Raw genomic sequence first — 14,395 nt, 5'->3', positions numbered from 1 at the left:
CCTGAACTAAAGAAGGACTGCTGACCTACAAGCCTGCAGAGGCGATGGACGACAACTGCTTTGGCCCCAGCCGTACCGGCCTGTCTCCTGAGTCAAAAACCCTCAACTAGCGACGCATCCAACAGGGACCAGCGACCTCTGAAGCCTCAGAGGACTGCCCTGACCCCCAGGACCAAGAAACTCCAGTGAGCAGCTGCTCTGCTCAACAACAGGAACATCTTTGCAACAAAGAAGCAACTTTTAAAGGACTCACTCTTCCCACCGGAAGCGTGCGCCTTCACACACTGCACCCGACGCCCCCGGCTCGAGATCCAGAGAACCAACACCACAGGGAGGACTCCCCGGCGACTGTAACCGCTTGAGTAGCCAGAGACAACTCCCCTTGACCTCCCAGCGACGCCTGCAGAGAGAATCCAGAGGCTCCCCCTGACCATGACTGCCTGTGACAAGGGACCCGACACCTGGACCAAGCACTGCACCCGCAGCCCCCAGGACCTGAAGGAACTGAACCTCAGTGCAGGAGTGACCCCCAGGCGACCCTCTGCCTAGCCCAGGTGGTGGCTGTCCCGAGAAGCCCCCCCTGTGCCTGCCTGCACCGCTAGAGTGACCCCAGGTCCCTCCATTGAAACCTATCTAAAACCCGACACCTGCTTTGCACACTGCATCCGGCTGCCCCTGTGCCACTGAGGGTGTGTTTTGTGTGCATACTTTTGTCCCCCCCCCCCCCCCGTGCTCTACAAAACCCCCCTGTTCTGCCACCCCCAGGACGTAGGTACTTACCTGCTGGCAGACTGGAACCAGAGCACCCCTGTTCTCCATAGGTGCCTATGTTTTGGGCACCTCTTTGACCTCTGCACCTGACCGGCCCTGAGCTGCTGGTGTGGTAACTTTGGGGTTGCCTTGAACCCCCAACGGTGGGCTGCCTATGCCCAGGAACTGAGACTTGTAAGTGTCTTACTTACCTCACAATCTAACCATTACTTACTTCCCTCAGGAAATGTTGATTTTTTTTCACTGTGTCCACTTTTAAAATAGCTTATTGCTATTTTAACAAAAACTGTATGTTATTGCTCTAATTTAAAGTTCCTAATGTTCCTATGTGGAGTACCTTGTATTTTATGTATTTACTTCAAATCTTGAACTTGTGGTTCTAAAAATAAATTAAGAAAATATATTTTTCTATTTAAAAAAAAAACTATTGGCCTGGAGTTAAGTGTTTGAGTGTGTGTTCCTCATTTATTGCCTGTGTGTGTACAACAAATGCTTAACACTACCCTCTGATAAGCCTACTGCTCGACCACACTACCACAAAATAGAGCATTAGAATTATCTAATTTTGCCACTATCTTACCTCTAAGGGGAACCCTTGAACTCTGTGCACACTATTTCTTACTTTGAAATAGTATATACAGAGCCAACTTCCTACAAGATGTCAAAGCAGATCTGATGGACATACCCTTCCATGGCACTCGCTTGTTTGGCAAGAAGGCAGACTCGGCCCTGGAGCTCTTTAAGGGCTTTCGGCCATGGCCAAGTTCTTGGGCCACTTGGTGACCCCTCATCTACCGTATGCCTTTCGCCCCTTCGTGGCTACAGAAGGGGTGGGGCTCTACGCCAGCCACCATCTTGCCAACCAACCCAGGGTTCACAAGGTTGTAGGCGAGGTGTCTTCTGACCTAGAGGGTCTGCAGGCCAGAAGTCGTCAATCACAGAGCCCCTGGCAGCTATTTTAATTTGAATCTACAGGACCATGATTGCCCAGTTGGAGGGTGAATACACCATCATCTCCTCCACTGGAGGTCTGGAATATCAGAGGCATGGGTACAGGGCTATGGCCCTGCCTTTTCAGTCCTTACCTCCTATTCCACAAACATTCAGATGGTCTGCTCCAAGAGGAAGTTACGGCTCTCTTGGCCAAGAGAGCCATAGAAAGGCTCCCAATGTCAGAAGTATTCAGAGATTGTTGTTACCGCTTTCTGGTGCGTAAAAAGAAGGGTCTTTGCCCTATTCTAGACCTAAGAACCATAAATTTCTTCCTCAAAAAGGAGAATTCAAGATGCTCACATTGGCTCAGGTCTTGTCTTCCCTAGACCTAGAAGACTGGTTGGTAGCGCAGGACTTGCAAGATGCATATTTTAATATCCCCATTCTGCCGGCCCGCAGGTTTTACCTGTGGTTCAGTGTAGGCCAAAAAACACTTTCAGTTCACCCTTCTGCCAGTTGGCTTTACCAGCACCCTTCTGGTGTTCATGAAGATGATGGCAGTGGTCACAACTCATCTGCGCGGGTCAGTGATTTCAGTCTTCCCCTACTGCTGAAGGCAGGCTCAACCCAGGCTGCCGTCTCCCACCTCCAGACTACGACAAACCTCCTGCATTGGTTGTGGTTCACTTTAAACATGCCGAAGTCACACTTCACTCCTTCTCAGACACTCTTTCATAGGAGCTCTTCTAGACATAGTGCTGTTTTGGGCATATCCTCCCGAGAAGTGAGTCCAGAATATTCAGGCTCTAATACCAATGTTTTGGCCTGTATCCTGGATTTGTGTGAGACTGACTCTGAGGCTACTGGGCCTCATGGCCGCCTGCATCCTGCTGGTGAAGTATTCCAGACGGCAGATGCAGGCTGTACAGTGGGACCTGAAGTTCCAGTGGATGCAGCATCAGGGAAATCTTTCTTACATGGTCCAGATCTCGGAGAGAACTGTGAAAGACCAGCAGTGGTGGTTAATGAACCGCGATTGGGTCAGACACAGGCTCCTCTCCCTTCCCCAACCAGACCTTACAGTAGTGCCTGACGTGTCACTCCTGGGATGGGGCAATCATCTGGGAGGGATGGTGATGAGTACTCCGGTCTCAGGCATAATACAAACGCCACATCTACATGTTAGAGCCCAGGGCGATCCGACGAGCATTGAAGGCATTTCTTCCCTGTGTCAAGGGGAAGATAGTGCAGGTGTTCATGGACGACACCACTGCCATGTGGTACTGCAAGAAGCAGGGCACGGTGTGGTCTTCGACTCTTTGTCAAGAGGCCCTGCGTCTCTGGACATGGCTGGAACAGTAGGGCATAACCCTGGTGGTTCAACACCTGGCAGGTTCTCTGAACGCCAGGGCAGATAAACTCAGCCATCGATGCCTAGCGGATCAGGAGTGGCATCTCCATCCGGAGGTGGTACAAGGTCTCTTTCAGCAGTGGGAAGAGCCTTGGTTAGATCGATTTGCCTCTGAAGAGAACGCACAGTGTCAGCAGTATTGTGCGTTGGAGTTTGCAAGGCGGCACTCACTCAGTGCCGCATTTCATCGCGAGTGGAGCTCAGGCCTCCTGTATGCCTTTCTGCCCATACCACTCCTGCCCAGAGTTCTCCAGGTCAAGAACAACTGGGCCCAAGTAATCATTGTGGCTCTGAACTGAGCATAAAGAGTCTGTTGTCCCGAGCTTTTGAAAATGAGCATCGATCCTCTGATCAGTGTGCCCCTTCAGGAGGGTCTTCTGTCGCAGCAGCATGGGACAAGTCTTCCACCCGAACCTGTCAACTCTGTGCCTTCATGTATGGTGAGTGAAGGCTGCAGTTGACAGCCTTTGACCTTCCTCCCGAAATCTGTAATGTTATGTTGGCAGCCAGGCGTTCATCCACAAAAACAGTATATGCCTGCGGTTGGCTAAGATTTCTAAGCTATTGTACAAAGAAGTCTATAGATCCTCTCTCTGCTTCTCTGTCTGATATTCTTCTCTTCATTCTTTCTCTTGCCCAGCAAGGTTTATCTCTGGGGACACTGAAGGGCTCTCTGCTCTATCAGCCTTTCTGCGCCTGCCTAATCAACCCTCTCTTTTTAAGTTCCCTATTGTAAAGAGGTTTCTTAAAGAGCTTGTGTTGGAAAGTGCCACTAGTAGCATGGCTACCCCCCCCCCCCCCCCCCCCCCCCCACACACACACACACACTTTTTGCCTAGTCTTGATACCAACCTTGATTGAAAGTGTGCTGTGACCCTGCTAACCACGTCCCAGCACAAGTGTTCTTTCCCTAAAAGTGTACCTTTGCTTCCACAAGTGGCACAGCCCTGGCACACAGTTACGTCCCTTATAAAAGGTACCCATGGTACCAAGGGCGCTCTGGCCAGGGAAGGTCTCTAAGGGCTGCAACATATATTATGCCACCCTAGGGGACCCCTCACTCAGCACATGCACACTGCCTGGCAGCTTGTGTGTGCTGATGGGGAGTAAAAGGCAAATTGGACATGGCACCCCTCTCAGGGTGCCATGCCCACCATCCACTGCCTGTGGCATAGGTAATTCACCCCTCTAGCAGGCCTTAAAGCCCTAAGGCAGGGTGCACTATACCACAGGTGAGGGCATAGCTGCATGAGCAATATGCCCCTGCAGTGTCTGTCCATTCTTAGACATTGTAATTGCAGTGTAGCCATACTGAGTATATGGTCTGGGTGTTTGTCATTACGAACTCCACAGCACTATAATGGCTTCACTGAATAGTGGGGAGTTTGGTATCAAACTTTTCAGCACAATAAACCCACACTGATGGCAATGTGGGATTTATTGAAAAATGCACACAGAGGGCATCTTAGTCATACCCCTGTATGTTAGCCCAACTGCTAGTGTAGGACTGACCGGTTTGTGCCAGCCTGCCACTTTCAGATGAGTTTCTGACCACATGGGGTGAGTGCCTTTGTGCACTCTGTGATCAGAAACAAAGCCTGCCTGGGTGGCGGTGCTTCACACCTCCCCCTGCAAGAACTGTAACACCTGGCGGTGAGCCTCAAAGGCTCCAGCCTTGGGTTACAGTGCCCCAGGGCACTCCACCTAGTGGAGATGCCCATCCCCCGGACCAAGCCCCACTTTTGGCGGCAAGTCCGGCGGAAAAATTAGAGAAAACAGGCAGGAGTGACCGCCCCAGCCAGGACCACCCCTAAGGTGTCCAGAGCTGAGGTGACCCTCTCCTTACAGAATCCTCCATCTTGGTTTGGAGGACAGGGACCTATAGGGATAGGAATGTGCCCAACTCCCCAAAGGGAGTGGGCACAAGGATGGTGCCGCCACCCTCATGGGACAGTAGCTGTTGGCTGCTGCCCTCTGACCCCTGAAACCCCCCTAAATCCAGGATTTAAGGGCCTCCCTGAACCCATCTCACCAGATTCCTGGTGACCTGACAAGAAGAAGGGCTGCATAGCTGAATCCCCAGCAGAGAAGAAGGAAGACGACAACTGATTTGGCCCCGGCCCTACTGGCCTGTCTCCTGCTTCAAAGAACCTGCCCAAGCACAGTGACAAATCCAGCGGGAGTGGCGACCTCTGACAAGCTACAGAGGACTGCCCTGCACCCGAAAGGACCAAGAACTCCTGTGCACAGCGGCCTTGTTCAAAGAAGAAACAACAACTAAGGACTCCAATCCCACTCCGAATGTGGGAGTCCTGACCACTCTGCACCTGATGCCCACGGCCTGTGTCCAGGTGGCCCAACCAGCTAGAGAGGATCCCCTCATAGAGAATCATTGGAGCCCCGACATCTTGTTTGCACCCTGCGCCTGGCCGCCCCAACGCCGCTTAGGGTGTATGTTTAGTGCCTACTTGTGCCCCCCCCCCCCCCCCCCCCCCCCAAGTGCTCCTCTAAACCCCCCAGGTCTGCCCTCCGAAGACGCGGGTACTCACCTGCCTGAAGATCGGATCAGAGTGCCCCAAGTCTCCATAGGAGCCCACGTTAATTTTGCCTACCCTTTGACCTCTGCACCCGACCGGCCCCATGTTGCTGGTGGTGGGTGTTTGGTGTTAACTTGAACCCCAGCCTGTGGACTTCCTAACCCCTGGAGACTTGAACTGTAAGTGATGTACTTACCTGCAAATCGATCTAACTTTTCTTCCCCCCAGGAACTGTTTCTGAAAATGGATGTGTCAAAAGTTTAAACCGATTATTGCCAATATTTCAAAAACTGTACAACTTATCTATTTCAAAGAAAGTACTGTTGATACATGTGTGAAATACAAATCTATTTAGGTACTTACCTGCAACTTGAATCTTTTGGTTCAAAAAATAAATTTAAAAAAGATACTTTTGCTACATAAAAACCATTGGTCTGGAGTTAAGTCATTGACCACACTACCACAAAAGAGAGCATTAGTATTATCTACTTTAGCCTCTGGGGAATCCCTGGACTCTGTGCACACTATATCTCAGTTTGATATAGTATATACAGAGACAGCTTCCTACACAATGTGCAAGACAGTGTCTGCACCTACTTCACTTACAAAAGGCACATTTAATGTACACTTACATATGGCTACATCTCTCTGCAGTGGCTGCCTACCTCCAAAATAGCGCCCTTTTCTGTTCAGAATTCCAGTTATCAAAGCCTTCATGGAAGGACTCAAGTTATTTCACTTAAGGGTCCCCCAGCACCTTCCTGAAACCTTAATATTGTTCTTACCAGTCTTATAGGTCCCCCATTTGAACCTCTACACTCATGCCCTCTTCACTTTCTCCTTGAAAGGTGGCATTTTTAGTCGCCATCACTTCATTTAGGTGTGTTAGTGAGCTCCAGGCTTTAACCTTAGAAGAACCATTCTTTCAAATACATAACAACAAAGTAGTTTTCTGCACCAACCCTTAATTCCTACCAAAGCTAGTGTCTCAATTTCACCTCAACCAATCCATTGAATTGCCATTTTTTTTTTTTACCCTCGACCAGTTTCTGTTGCAGAAGGAGCTGTTCATACATTAGATGTAAAAAGAGCACTTATGATCTACATTGATAAAACTAAAACTTTCAGAAAGGCTTATTAACTTTTTGTCGCACTTATATTACTTCACAAAATCCACCCTATATCTAAATCAGGCATAGCCAGATGCATAGTAAAATGTATTCAAGCTTGCTGTGTTAAGGCCAGGAGACCTTTACCTGTTTCTCCCAGAGCACACTCCACTCGCAAAATGGGAGTGACCATGGCTTTTTAAGAACTATCCCCATAGCTGATGTATGTAAGGCAGCTATTTGGTCCACACCACACATCTTTACCAAAGATTACTGTGTGGATGTTTTAGAATGCCAGCAAGCCAGTGTCGGTAAGACAGTGCCACGTACTCTTTTTGAAACCACTGCAACACCCACAGGTTAGCCTCCCACTCTGAGGGACCGCTTTACAGTCTATGCAGAGCATGTGTATCTACAGCCTCACATGCCATTGAACGGAATATGTTACTGACTCTTTAAAGATCTTTTTGTGACATGTAGTGCTGTAGGTTCAAATGTGCCCACCTTCCTCCCCAGACACCTCTGGCCTTTGCAGTTCCTTATATTTAATAATTACACTACACATAATTAGCATGGTCATTGCCTTACTTACACATACTTTACACCCTTCTAACCTGCCTGCGGGAAAACAATCTAACAATTGAGTCGATGCCCAAGCGTATTATTATTGAGAGGAGTTGTCACTAAACCTTCTGATTCAAAATACTTTGAAGAAAAACAATTTGCACAACTCCAGACCCAACCCTGGATGACAGGAGCATGCAGAGCATGTTAATCTATAGCAGTACATGCGGCAAACAGATGGTTACAGGATAAGTAACGTATTCCTTCTCCCATGGTCCGTCATCTGCATAGTCAAGAATGAGTAGCTTTACTTGATTACGACCATACATTTGCATATAAATCTACCAGACACATTTACCCTGTATAACATATATCTAAACGTTCGAGATTAGATGACAACATGAGGGAGGTTATGAATATCGAAGCGGAGTAGTTCCTTTTCCATGGTTTGGTTCTGTAAATTTGTATTCTGGTCATGGCATCACCTTGTAGATGTGTATTTTTTTATATATTAACCTTTAATGCCAGAGTGATTGTTCATTTTAAGATGTTTGTGGCTCTGGTCCAGGTTTGTCTCTTATTCTGTGTTAATAAAACCAGTAGTTGATTTTTGCTTCTTTATTGAACCCTGTACGAACTGTCGATTCTAGCTATTAACTTGCTTTCTCTTCTTCGCAGTTTGATTTCACAGTCACTTCCTCTGCTGTTCTTTTGGATTTGCTTAGTGCCAGTGAAATTAAACATTTTGTGTGTATAGGACGTTGCAGAAAGGGCTGGTTGCCTATCTTTACCTGTCTCATTGCACTGCTCACATATATTTTGTTATAAGCTATGTAATTTTATAAATTGCAAAGCTTTGTTCCTTCTTAAGAAAGATCTGCTCAGTTGGTGTTAAGAGGTCATAGAAAGCAAACACAAACCTTGCTGGATAACCTGCAAGGCTTCTTTCTACACATGCTTCAATTATTCTATCTGCTAACAGGCAGAGAACACAGTTAAAAAAAACGTATCTTTACCAAAGGCTACAAACACAAAATCCAAAACTTGATTAACTTCCACAGTACACCTCTACTTTATATAATCAAATGCAAAAATATATGTGGGCAGTACGGAAAGACGGGTAAAGTCATGCATCCAGGAAAGCTATGGAAACATCCACAAATCAATTTCCAAAGTACCACTGGTAGAGCATTTTCTGCAACACCATGAACAAAATCTAAATGTCAAGGTTATGGGCACTGACCAAATCCAAATGAACAGTAGAGGAGGAGGAGGAGGAGGAGACTGTGAACTCCACCTGCAAAGAAGAGAAAGTGAAGTGATAATTCCAATATTGCCATTATGATACTTAATATACATAAGCACACCAATTTTTATGGTCCAATCTCCTTAATGTTCGGTATATGCAGTAATAAGACCAATTTTCCCTTTTCTGCTCATGCCCTGTTCTGTTCCCATTATGTGGGCAGATGACAGCTCGCCCAATATTAGCTCCAATAGCTAACAAAATATTATTCAGTAGCTCTCATACATACAGCTCTCCAACAGTGCCTGTGCCCTAGACTTTTGGTTATAAAGCATCCACCCTACACCTGTTTTTCTCTGACCATGCATGCATGTGCATATATCCGTTGCAACGAGTTACAAGCTGAGTATTTTTCTATCAAATTAGTGCTTTTTTATATGTGTAATCACAAATCTTTTCACCAGTGTCACGTTGCACTAGTCCTAACTAGTACTGCGCATGCAGTGAAACAGTTGTCACCCACTTAACAAATGTTATTGTACATGTCCGAGCTGGTGTTAGTCCAGTCAAGGTATAAAAGCATTCTAAATATGTGACATTATACCATTCTGTGGAAATTAGGGGATACCGCTAATTTGCTGTATTTGTCATACAAACTGTGACATTTGAAATGCCTCAAACAGCAAGCCCTTCTCCACAAAACTATTGCACATCTATCGCCTCTTGTCGGCAATACAGACACATTGATCTGTCTTGCAAGCTGATTACTAAACTGTTGTACTAAGTCCATCATGAAGATTGCCCTTCAGTTTTTGTTTCGGCTCCAACTTTATCTGACATACTGAAGACTCCTCACAGTCTAAAATATAAAACAGGATCTCTATTTACAGTTCTATTCCCTTGGAATTTAGTGTAGTAATCACTGAGCCGCCTAAACGCCTGCAGTTCTGTTGTCAGTTACTTGAATACATTAACATTGCTAGTAAAAACTTTCTTTGCTTACACTGCTAGTCTTGAAACAAGCAGTCCGCTACTCCAGTTCGGTCTTTGTTTCACACTCATTTTTTTTCATACTTTTTTGTAGCGTCATTCAGCTACAGCAGCCTCTCTTCCTTTGCATCCTAATAGTTTTTATTTCTCTGTTGAATCCAGGCTTGGATGCAGAACAAAGTTCCCCTCTTACCTCCATCTGAACCAGTAACCAGAAAAGAAGAGGTTAACCTTGATGAAAAGAAAAGAACACAGGCTGAGATTGAGCAAGAAATGGCAGCCCTGCAGTACACCAACCCTCTCCTGCTAGAAGTATGTCAACCCTGTTGTTACATACATTTTGTGGATTTAAGAAGGAGCCAACTTAAGCCAGTTAAGGCAAAATGTTATGGGGTCATGTGTAACAAAAGTATGCATAAGCTAAGTTAAATTTGTTGTAAATTATATTGTTACTTGGGTAAGATGGTCTCTGGGTTGGTCTAATGGAAAAAGTTTGCTTTATTTTTCGTAGTATATCTTGGAGCTGTTATACATTATTTTCTCAAACTAAGCTTTCTCTTTTTTTTTTTTTTTACAGCAACTGAAAATTGAGAGACTAGCTCAGAAGCAGGTTGAGCAAACTCAGCCATCTCAGCCACCCTCATTGCAGCCTCCACCTCAAGCCGTTCCTGTGCTTGGAGCCCAGACATTTTCAGGACAGGGGCCACACTCTCAAGGATTCCAGCAGCCTCCTCCACCTCAGCAAATGCCAATGAATATGCCTCAGATGGGGCCTCCCAGACCTCAAGGACAGTTTATACCACCAGTCCCCCCTGGCCCTATGGGACCCCCCCGTCATATGGTACCCCCAAACCAAATGGGTCAGCCAGTGCTAAGGACGCCTGGCCCAATGGGGCCTCAGGGGCAGATGGGGCCTCAGGGCCAGATGGGAACCCCGGGACACATAAGACCCCAGGGACACATAAGACCTCAGGGACACCTAGGCCCCCAAGGGCAGATGGGGTCTCAGGGTCCACCATCACTTCAAGGTAGTGGAGGTCCTCAGCTGTTCATGGGCCCAGGTTCTCAAGGAATGCCTCGGCCTCAGGATTTCCACGGACATCAAGGAATGCAGAGACACCCTGGGCCACGTGGGCCAATGGATCCCCAGTCAAATGCCATTTTACAAGGTCATTTAGGACCTCCGGTTCCCTCTAGCACCCAAGGTTTGCAGAGTGGTCTAGGTCCTAGAGGAATGTCAGGTCTTCCTTCCCCTCTTGCATTACAGGGCTCTCAGGGTCAGGTGCGTGGATTGACTCCAAGAGGTTTTCCAGGGCCCTCGGGGCCTCAGGATATACAGGGACCATGTCCTCAGCCAATTTTGCCTGGTCACCCTGTGCAGGAGGTAAGAGGACCTCATGCCCAGGGTTCGATGCTGCTACATGGCCCACAAGACATGAGAAACCCCCAGGAAATGCAGCCACCTCAGGACATGCGGGGTTCCCAGGACATTAGGGCCCCTCAAGACTTGAGGGGATCACAAGGGACGAGAGGGCCACAGGACATGCATGGGCCCCAAGAGATGAGGGGTCCCCAGAACATGAGAGGATCCCAGGAAATAAGAGGCCTTCAAGAAATGAGGGGACACCAAGATTTGAGAACTCAGGACATACGTGGGCTTTCAGATATGAGAAATGTACAAGACAAGAGGGCCCCACCAGATTTAAGAGGCCAGCACGATATTAGGGGACCCCAGGATTTGAGAGGCCCACCAGATATAAGGGGAAATCAAGATTATAGAGGCCCACTGGAAGTGAGGTCACCACAAGATGTGAGAGGTTCATCAGACGTGAGGGCACCCAGCGATTTGAGGGGCCCACCTGATATGAGGGGAACCCTAGATTTAAGAGGCCCCCAAGAAATGCTGGGACCCCAGGATTTGAGAGGCCAACAAGAAATGCGGGGTTCACTAGACATGCGGGGAAGTCAAGACTTGAGACCATCTTCTGACATCCGGGCGCACCAAGATGTAAGAGGACCACTGGAAATAAGGGGACCCCAAGATTTAAGAGGCGCTCAGGAGACCCTTGGACCACAAGATGTGCGAGGCTTGCAGGAAATGAGAGGGCCCCAAGATTTGAGAGCACAACAGGTGATTGGTGGACACCAAAACATGAGAGGATTACAGGATGTGAGGGGAGCCCTAGATACTAGAGGCCTACAGGATATGAAAGGACCTCACGATATAAGAGGCCAGCATGAGTTAAGGGGCCCACAAGATGGACAAGATTTACAGGAAATGAGGGGACCCCAAGATGGATATGGCACTCAAGAAGCAAGAGGTCTGCCAGAGTTGAGGGGTGCTCAAGATGCAAGAAGCCTCTCAGAATTCAGGGGTCCCCAAGATGCTAGAGGCCTGCAAGATTTGAGGAGTTCACGAGATACAAGAGGTTCACTGGATTTGAGAGGATCCCAAGAATCAAGAGGCCAGCAGGAGTTGAGAATACCCCAAGATGCAAAACCCCTTTCAGAATTGCGGGTACCCCAAGAAGTGAGAAACCCTCAAGAAATGCGAGGGCTACAAGACATGAGGAGTCCACAAGAAATAAGAAGTCAACAAGAAATAAGAGTACCCCAGGAGATAAGGGGGCAAAAGGGACCACAGCAAGGAATAGGACCTACTCAGGATGCACGGGGTCCATCAGGTTCCCAAGGAGCAATTGGGGGTCCACATGGAGGGTTACCAGTGCTGCTAAATCCACAGAGAGGGCCACAGACATCTCATGATCTTGGACCTTTCCAACATCAGAAAGGAGCACTGCTTGGTGAAGGACCTAGAACAAATTTCAGCCAGGTACGTTTGTGTATGGAGTCTGTCACAGAATGAATTCCAAGCTAAGTTATCACAGGGGTGGGTGGGATGGGTAACGAATCACATGAAACCTATATGGTACGCTGTTGTCGTAACACAACTAATTATATCAATGACCAGTCACTGTCACTGTGAAAAAAATATATTTTATGAGCTGTAGCTGTATTAAGTATAGTTATAAACGTACTATAATTATTGTAGGATATGCTGTACTGATTGACGTTTGTAATCCAGCAGTAAAGTGAGGTGTAATACCTGGTTCACTTAGAGTGGTAACATACATTTTGACTTTAACAATAGTTGTGGTAGTTACAGAATTCCTAAGAGTGGGGCCACAACCTTTTCATTCACTTTGTGAAATTGCACCAATGTTTGTGGGGGAAATTCCTAAAATGTGTTTTGTCTGAAATAAGGCACGTAGGTGGTAGCAAACAAGCAAACATTTCTAAAATGGTCAGAATGTTGTTTATTTTCAAGCAATCATTTTTAGGTCGTGCGTGCAAGCACTCTGACCTGTTGTAATCTGTCTGTGGTGTTTTAACCACGCCCAGTGCACACCCATCACTATCACTCGTTTGTTGGCTTGCATTTCAAAAATCCTTTATGATCAGTGGTAAATTCTTTGGTTGTCCCTCCTTGGGGCGGTTTGGTTACCGCCATGGACATCGACCCTGTTACACGGATAATTGCACGTTTGCCGATACATTTAACTGCAAGCGCACTTCTTTTCCCTTTTGTCTGTTTCGCAATCATGCTCATGGTTGCTGTGGTGCTTTGAATCAATTCGCTTATGTCAACTGTTTTGCTTTTCATTTCATATTTAATTGGCAAGAAAAGTCCAGTTAGGGATTTACAAAGTTAACAGCGCTGACCCAAGCAAACACAAGACCCATTGCATTTCAAGTGCTTGTTTAATTAAAAAAACAAAATTCTTTCGGGAGCTAGCCCATGAACCATACCAAACATCTTTAAAAAGACTCACGCAAAAAAGCTATTATACAGTTAATATTACTACTCAAAACGACTAGCAATGAAACATATATTTTCAACATCTAATAAAAGAACAATTATAGCAGCAAGGGTATATTTCATAATAATAAAAAATACAGTTTTCAGAGCATAACACCCAACTTTTTCCTACTTTGAAAAGAAAATCATAAGAATGATAAGTAAAGTTTTCAGAACATAGCACCCGCCTTTTTCCTGACAAGCCACTCTGCATATAGGTATCTGTTAATGCCAAATGCTGACAGCTGACTGATGTCAGACCTAGAATTCTATAGGCCTCCTTGTATTGTCTCACACCTACGCAAATGCAGAGTGGCTTAATCCAGATCCGCCTAGGTCTGTTGTACGCAGGGCAGAAGAATGGCACATGTTCAGCATCCTCAATTATGTGGTTACAAAATGCACATGCTACCCATATAGAACAATTACTTTTTCAACAGTTTGCAAATGTATTAACTTGTAGAGTATCCATCCTAAATTTAATAAACAGCATATGAGCCAGGGATGGTTGGATCATGTCCACGTAAATTTCCTTTACAGGCGTGGGCTTAACGGATAGGAAAGCATCCACCAAGGCCCCAGCTTTGGCCATACGATAGTGCCCAATGGTGTTGCTTTTCCAAAATCCATTTTTTAATAGTGTCCAGGTGCCAGAGTTAATTGAAGAAGGATTACTCCAATAAGCACTCAGGCCTAGGTCGTTAAGATAGAATTTAACATACTCAGACCAAGGTGGGAGATGTTTTATCCTAATTCAAAGCTTCCTCAGTTGCCAGTCTGTAGTGATGAAGCTGTGGGGTGGACCACAGCCTAGCCCAGTATAAAAGGGGTTTCAGCAATACCGTATCACAAAACCCTTTTAATGCCTGTATCAAAAAATAAAGTCCTCATGGGGGGTGCACTGTAGTAAGCTAAACAAGGATCTCAAGAAGCTTTTTCTGTTTAAATCAAACCTTGAATATTTACAATAACACA

General features: G+C 46.5%; 1 protein-coding gene across 1 annotated transcript in view; it reads left to right on the top strand.

Moving 5' to 3' along the window:
• WDR33 (WD repeat domain 33) overlaps positions 1-14,395 on the top strand; it is a 1,025,118-nt gene that overhangs the window by 744,558 nt on the left and 266,165 nt on the right. The window contains exons 15-16 of the mRNA XM_069213677.1: positions 9,724-9,873; positions 10,139-12,394. Coding sequence (XP_069069778.1) covers positions 9,724-9,873; positions 10,139-12,394 — 2,406 coding nt within the window. The remainder of the gene's footprint in view (positions 1-9,723; positions 9,874-10,138; positions 12,395-14,395) is intronic.

The sequence above is a fragment of the Pleurodeles waltl genome, chromosome 11 (assembly GCF_031143425.1).
Source record: "Pleurodeles waltl isolate 20211129_DDA chromosome 11, aPleWal1.hap1.20221129, whole genome shotgun sequence".
Taxonomy (NCBI): domain Eukaryota; kingdom Metazoa; phylum Chordata; class Amphibia; order Caudata; family Salamandridae; genus Pleurodeles; species Pleurodeles waltl.
This window is presented reverse-complemented; position numbering and strand designations above follow the sequence as displayed.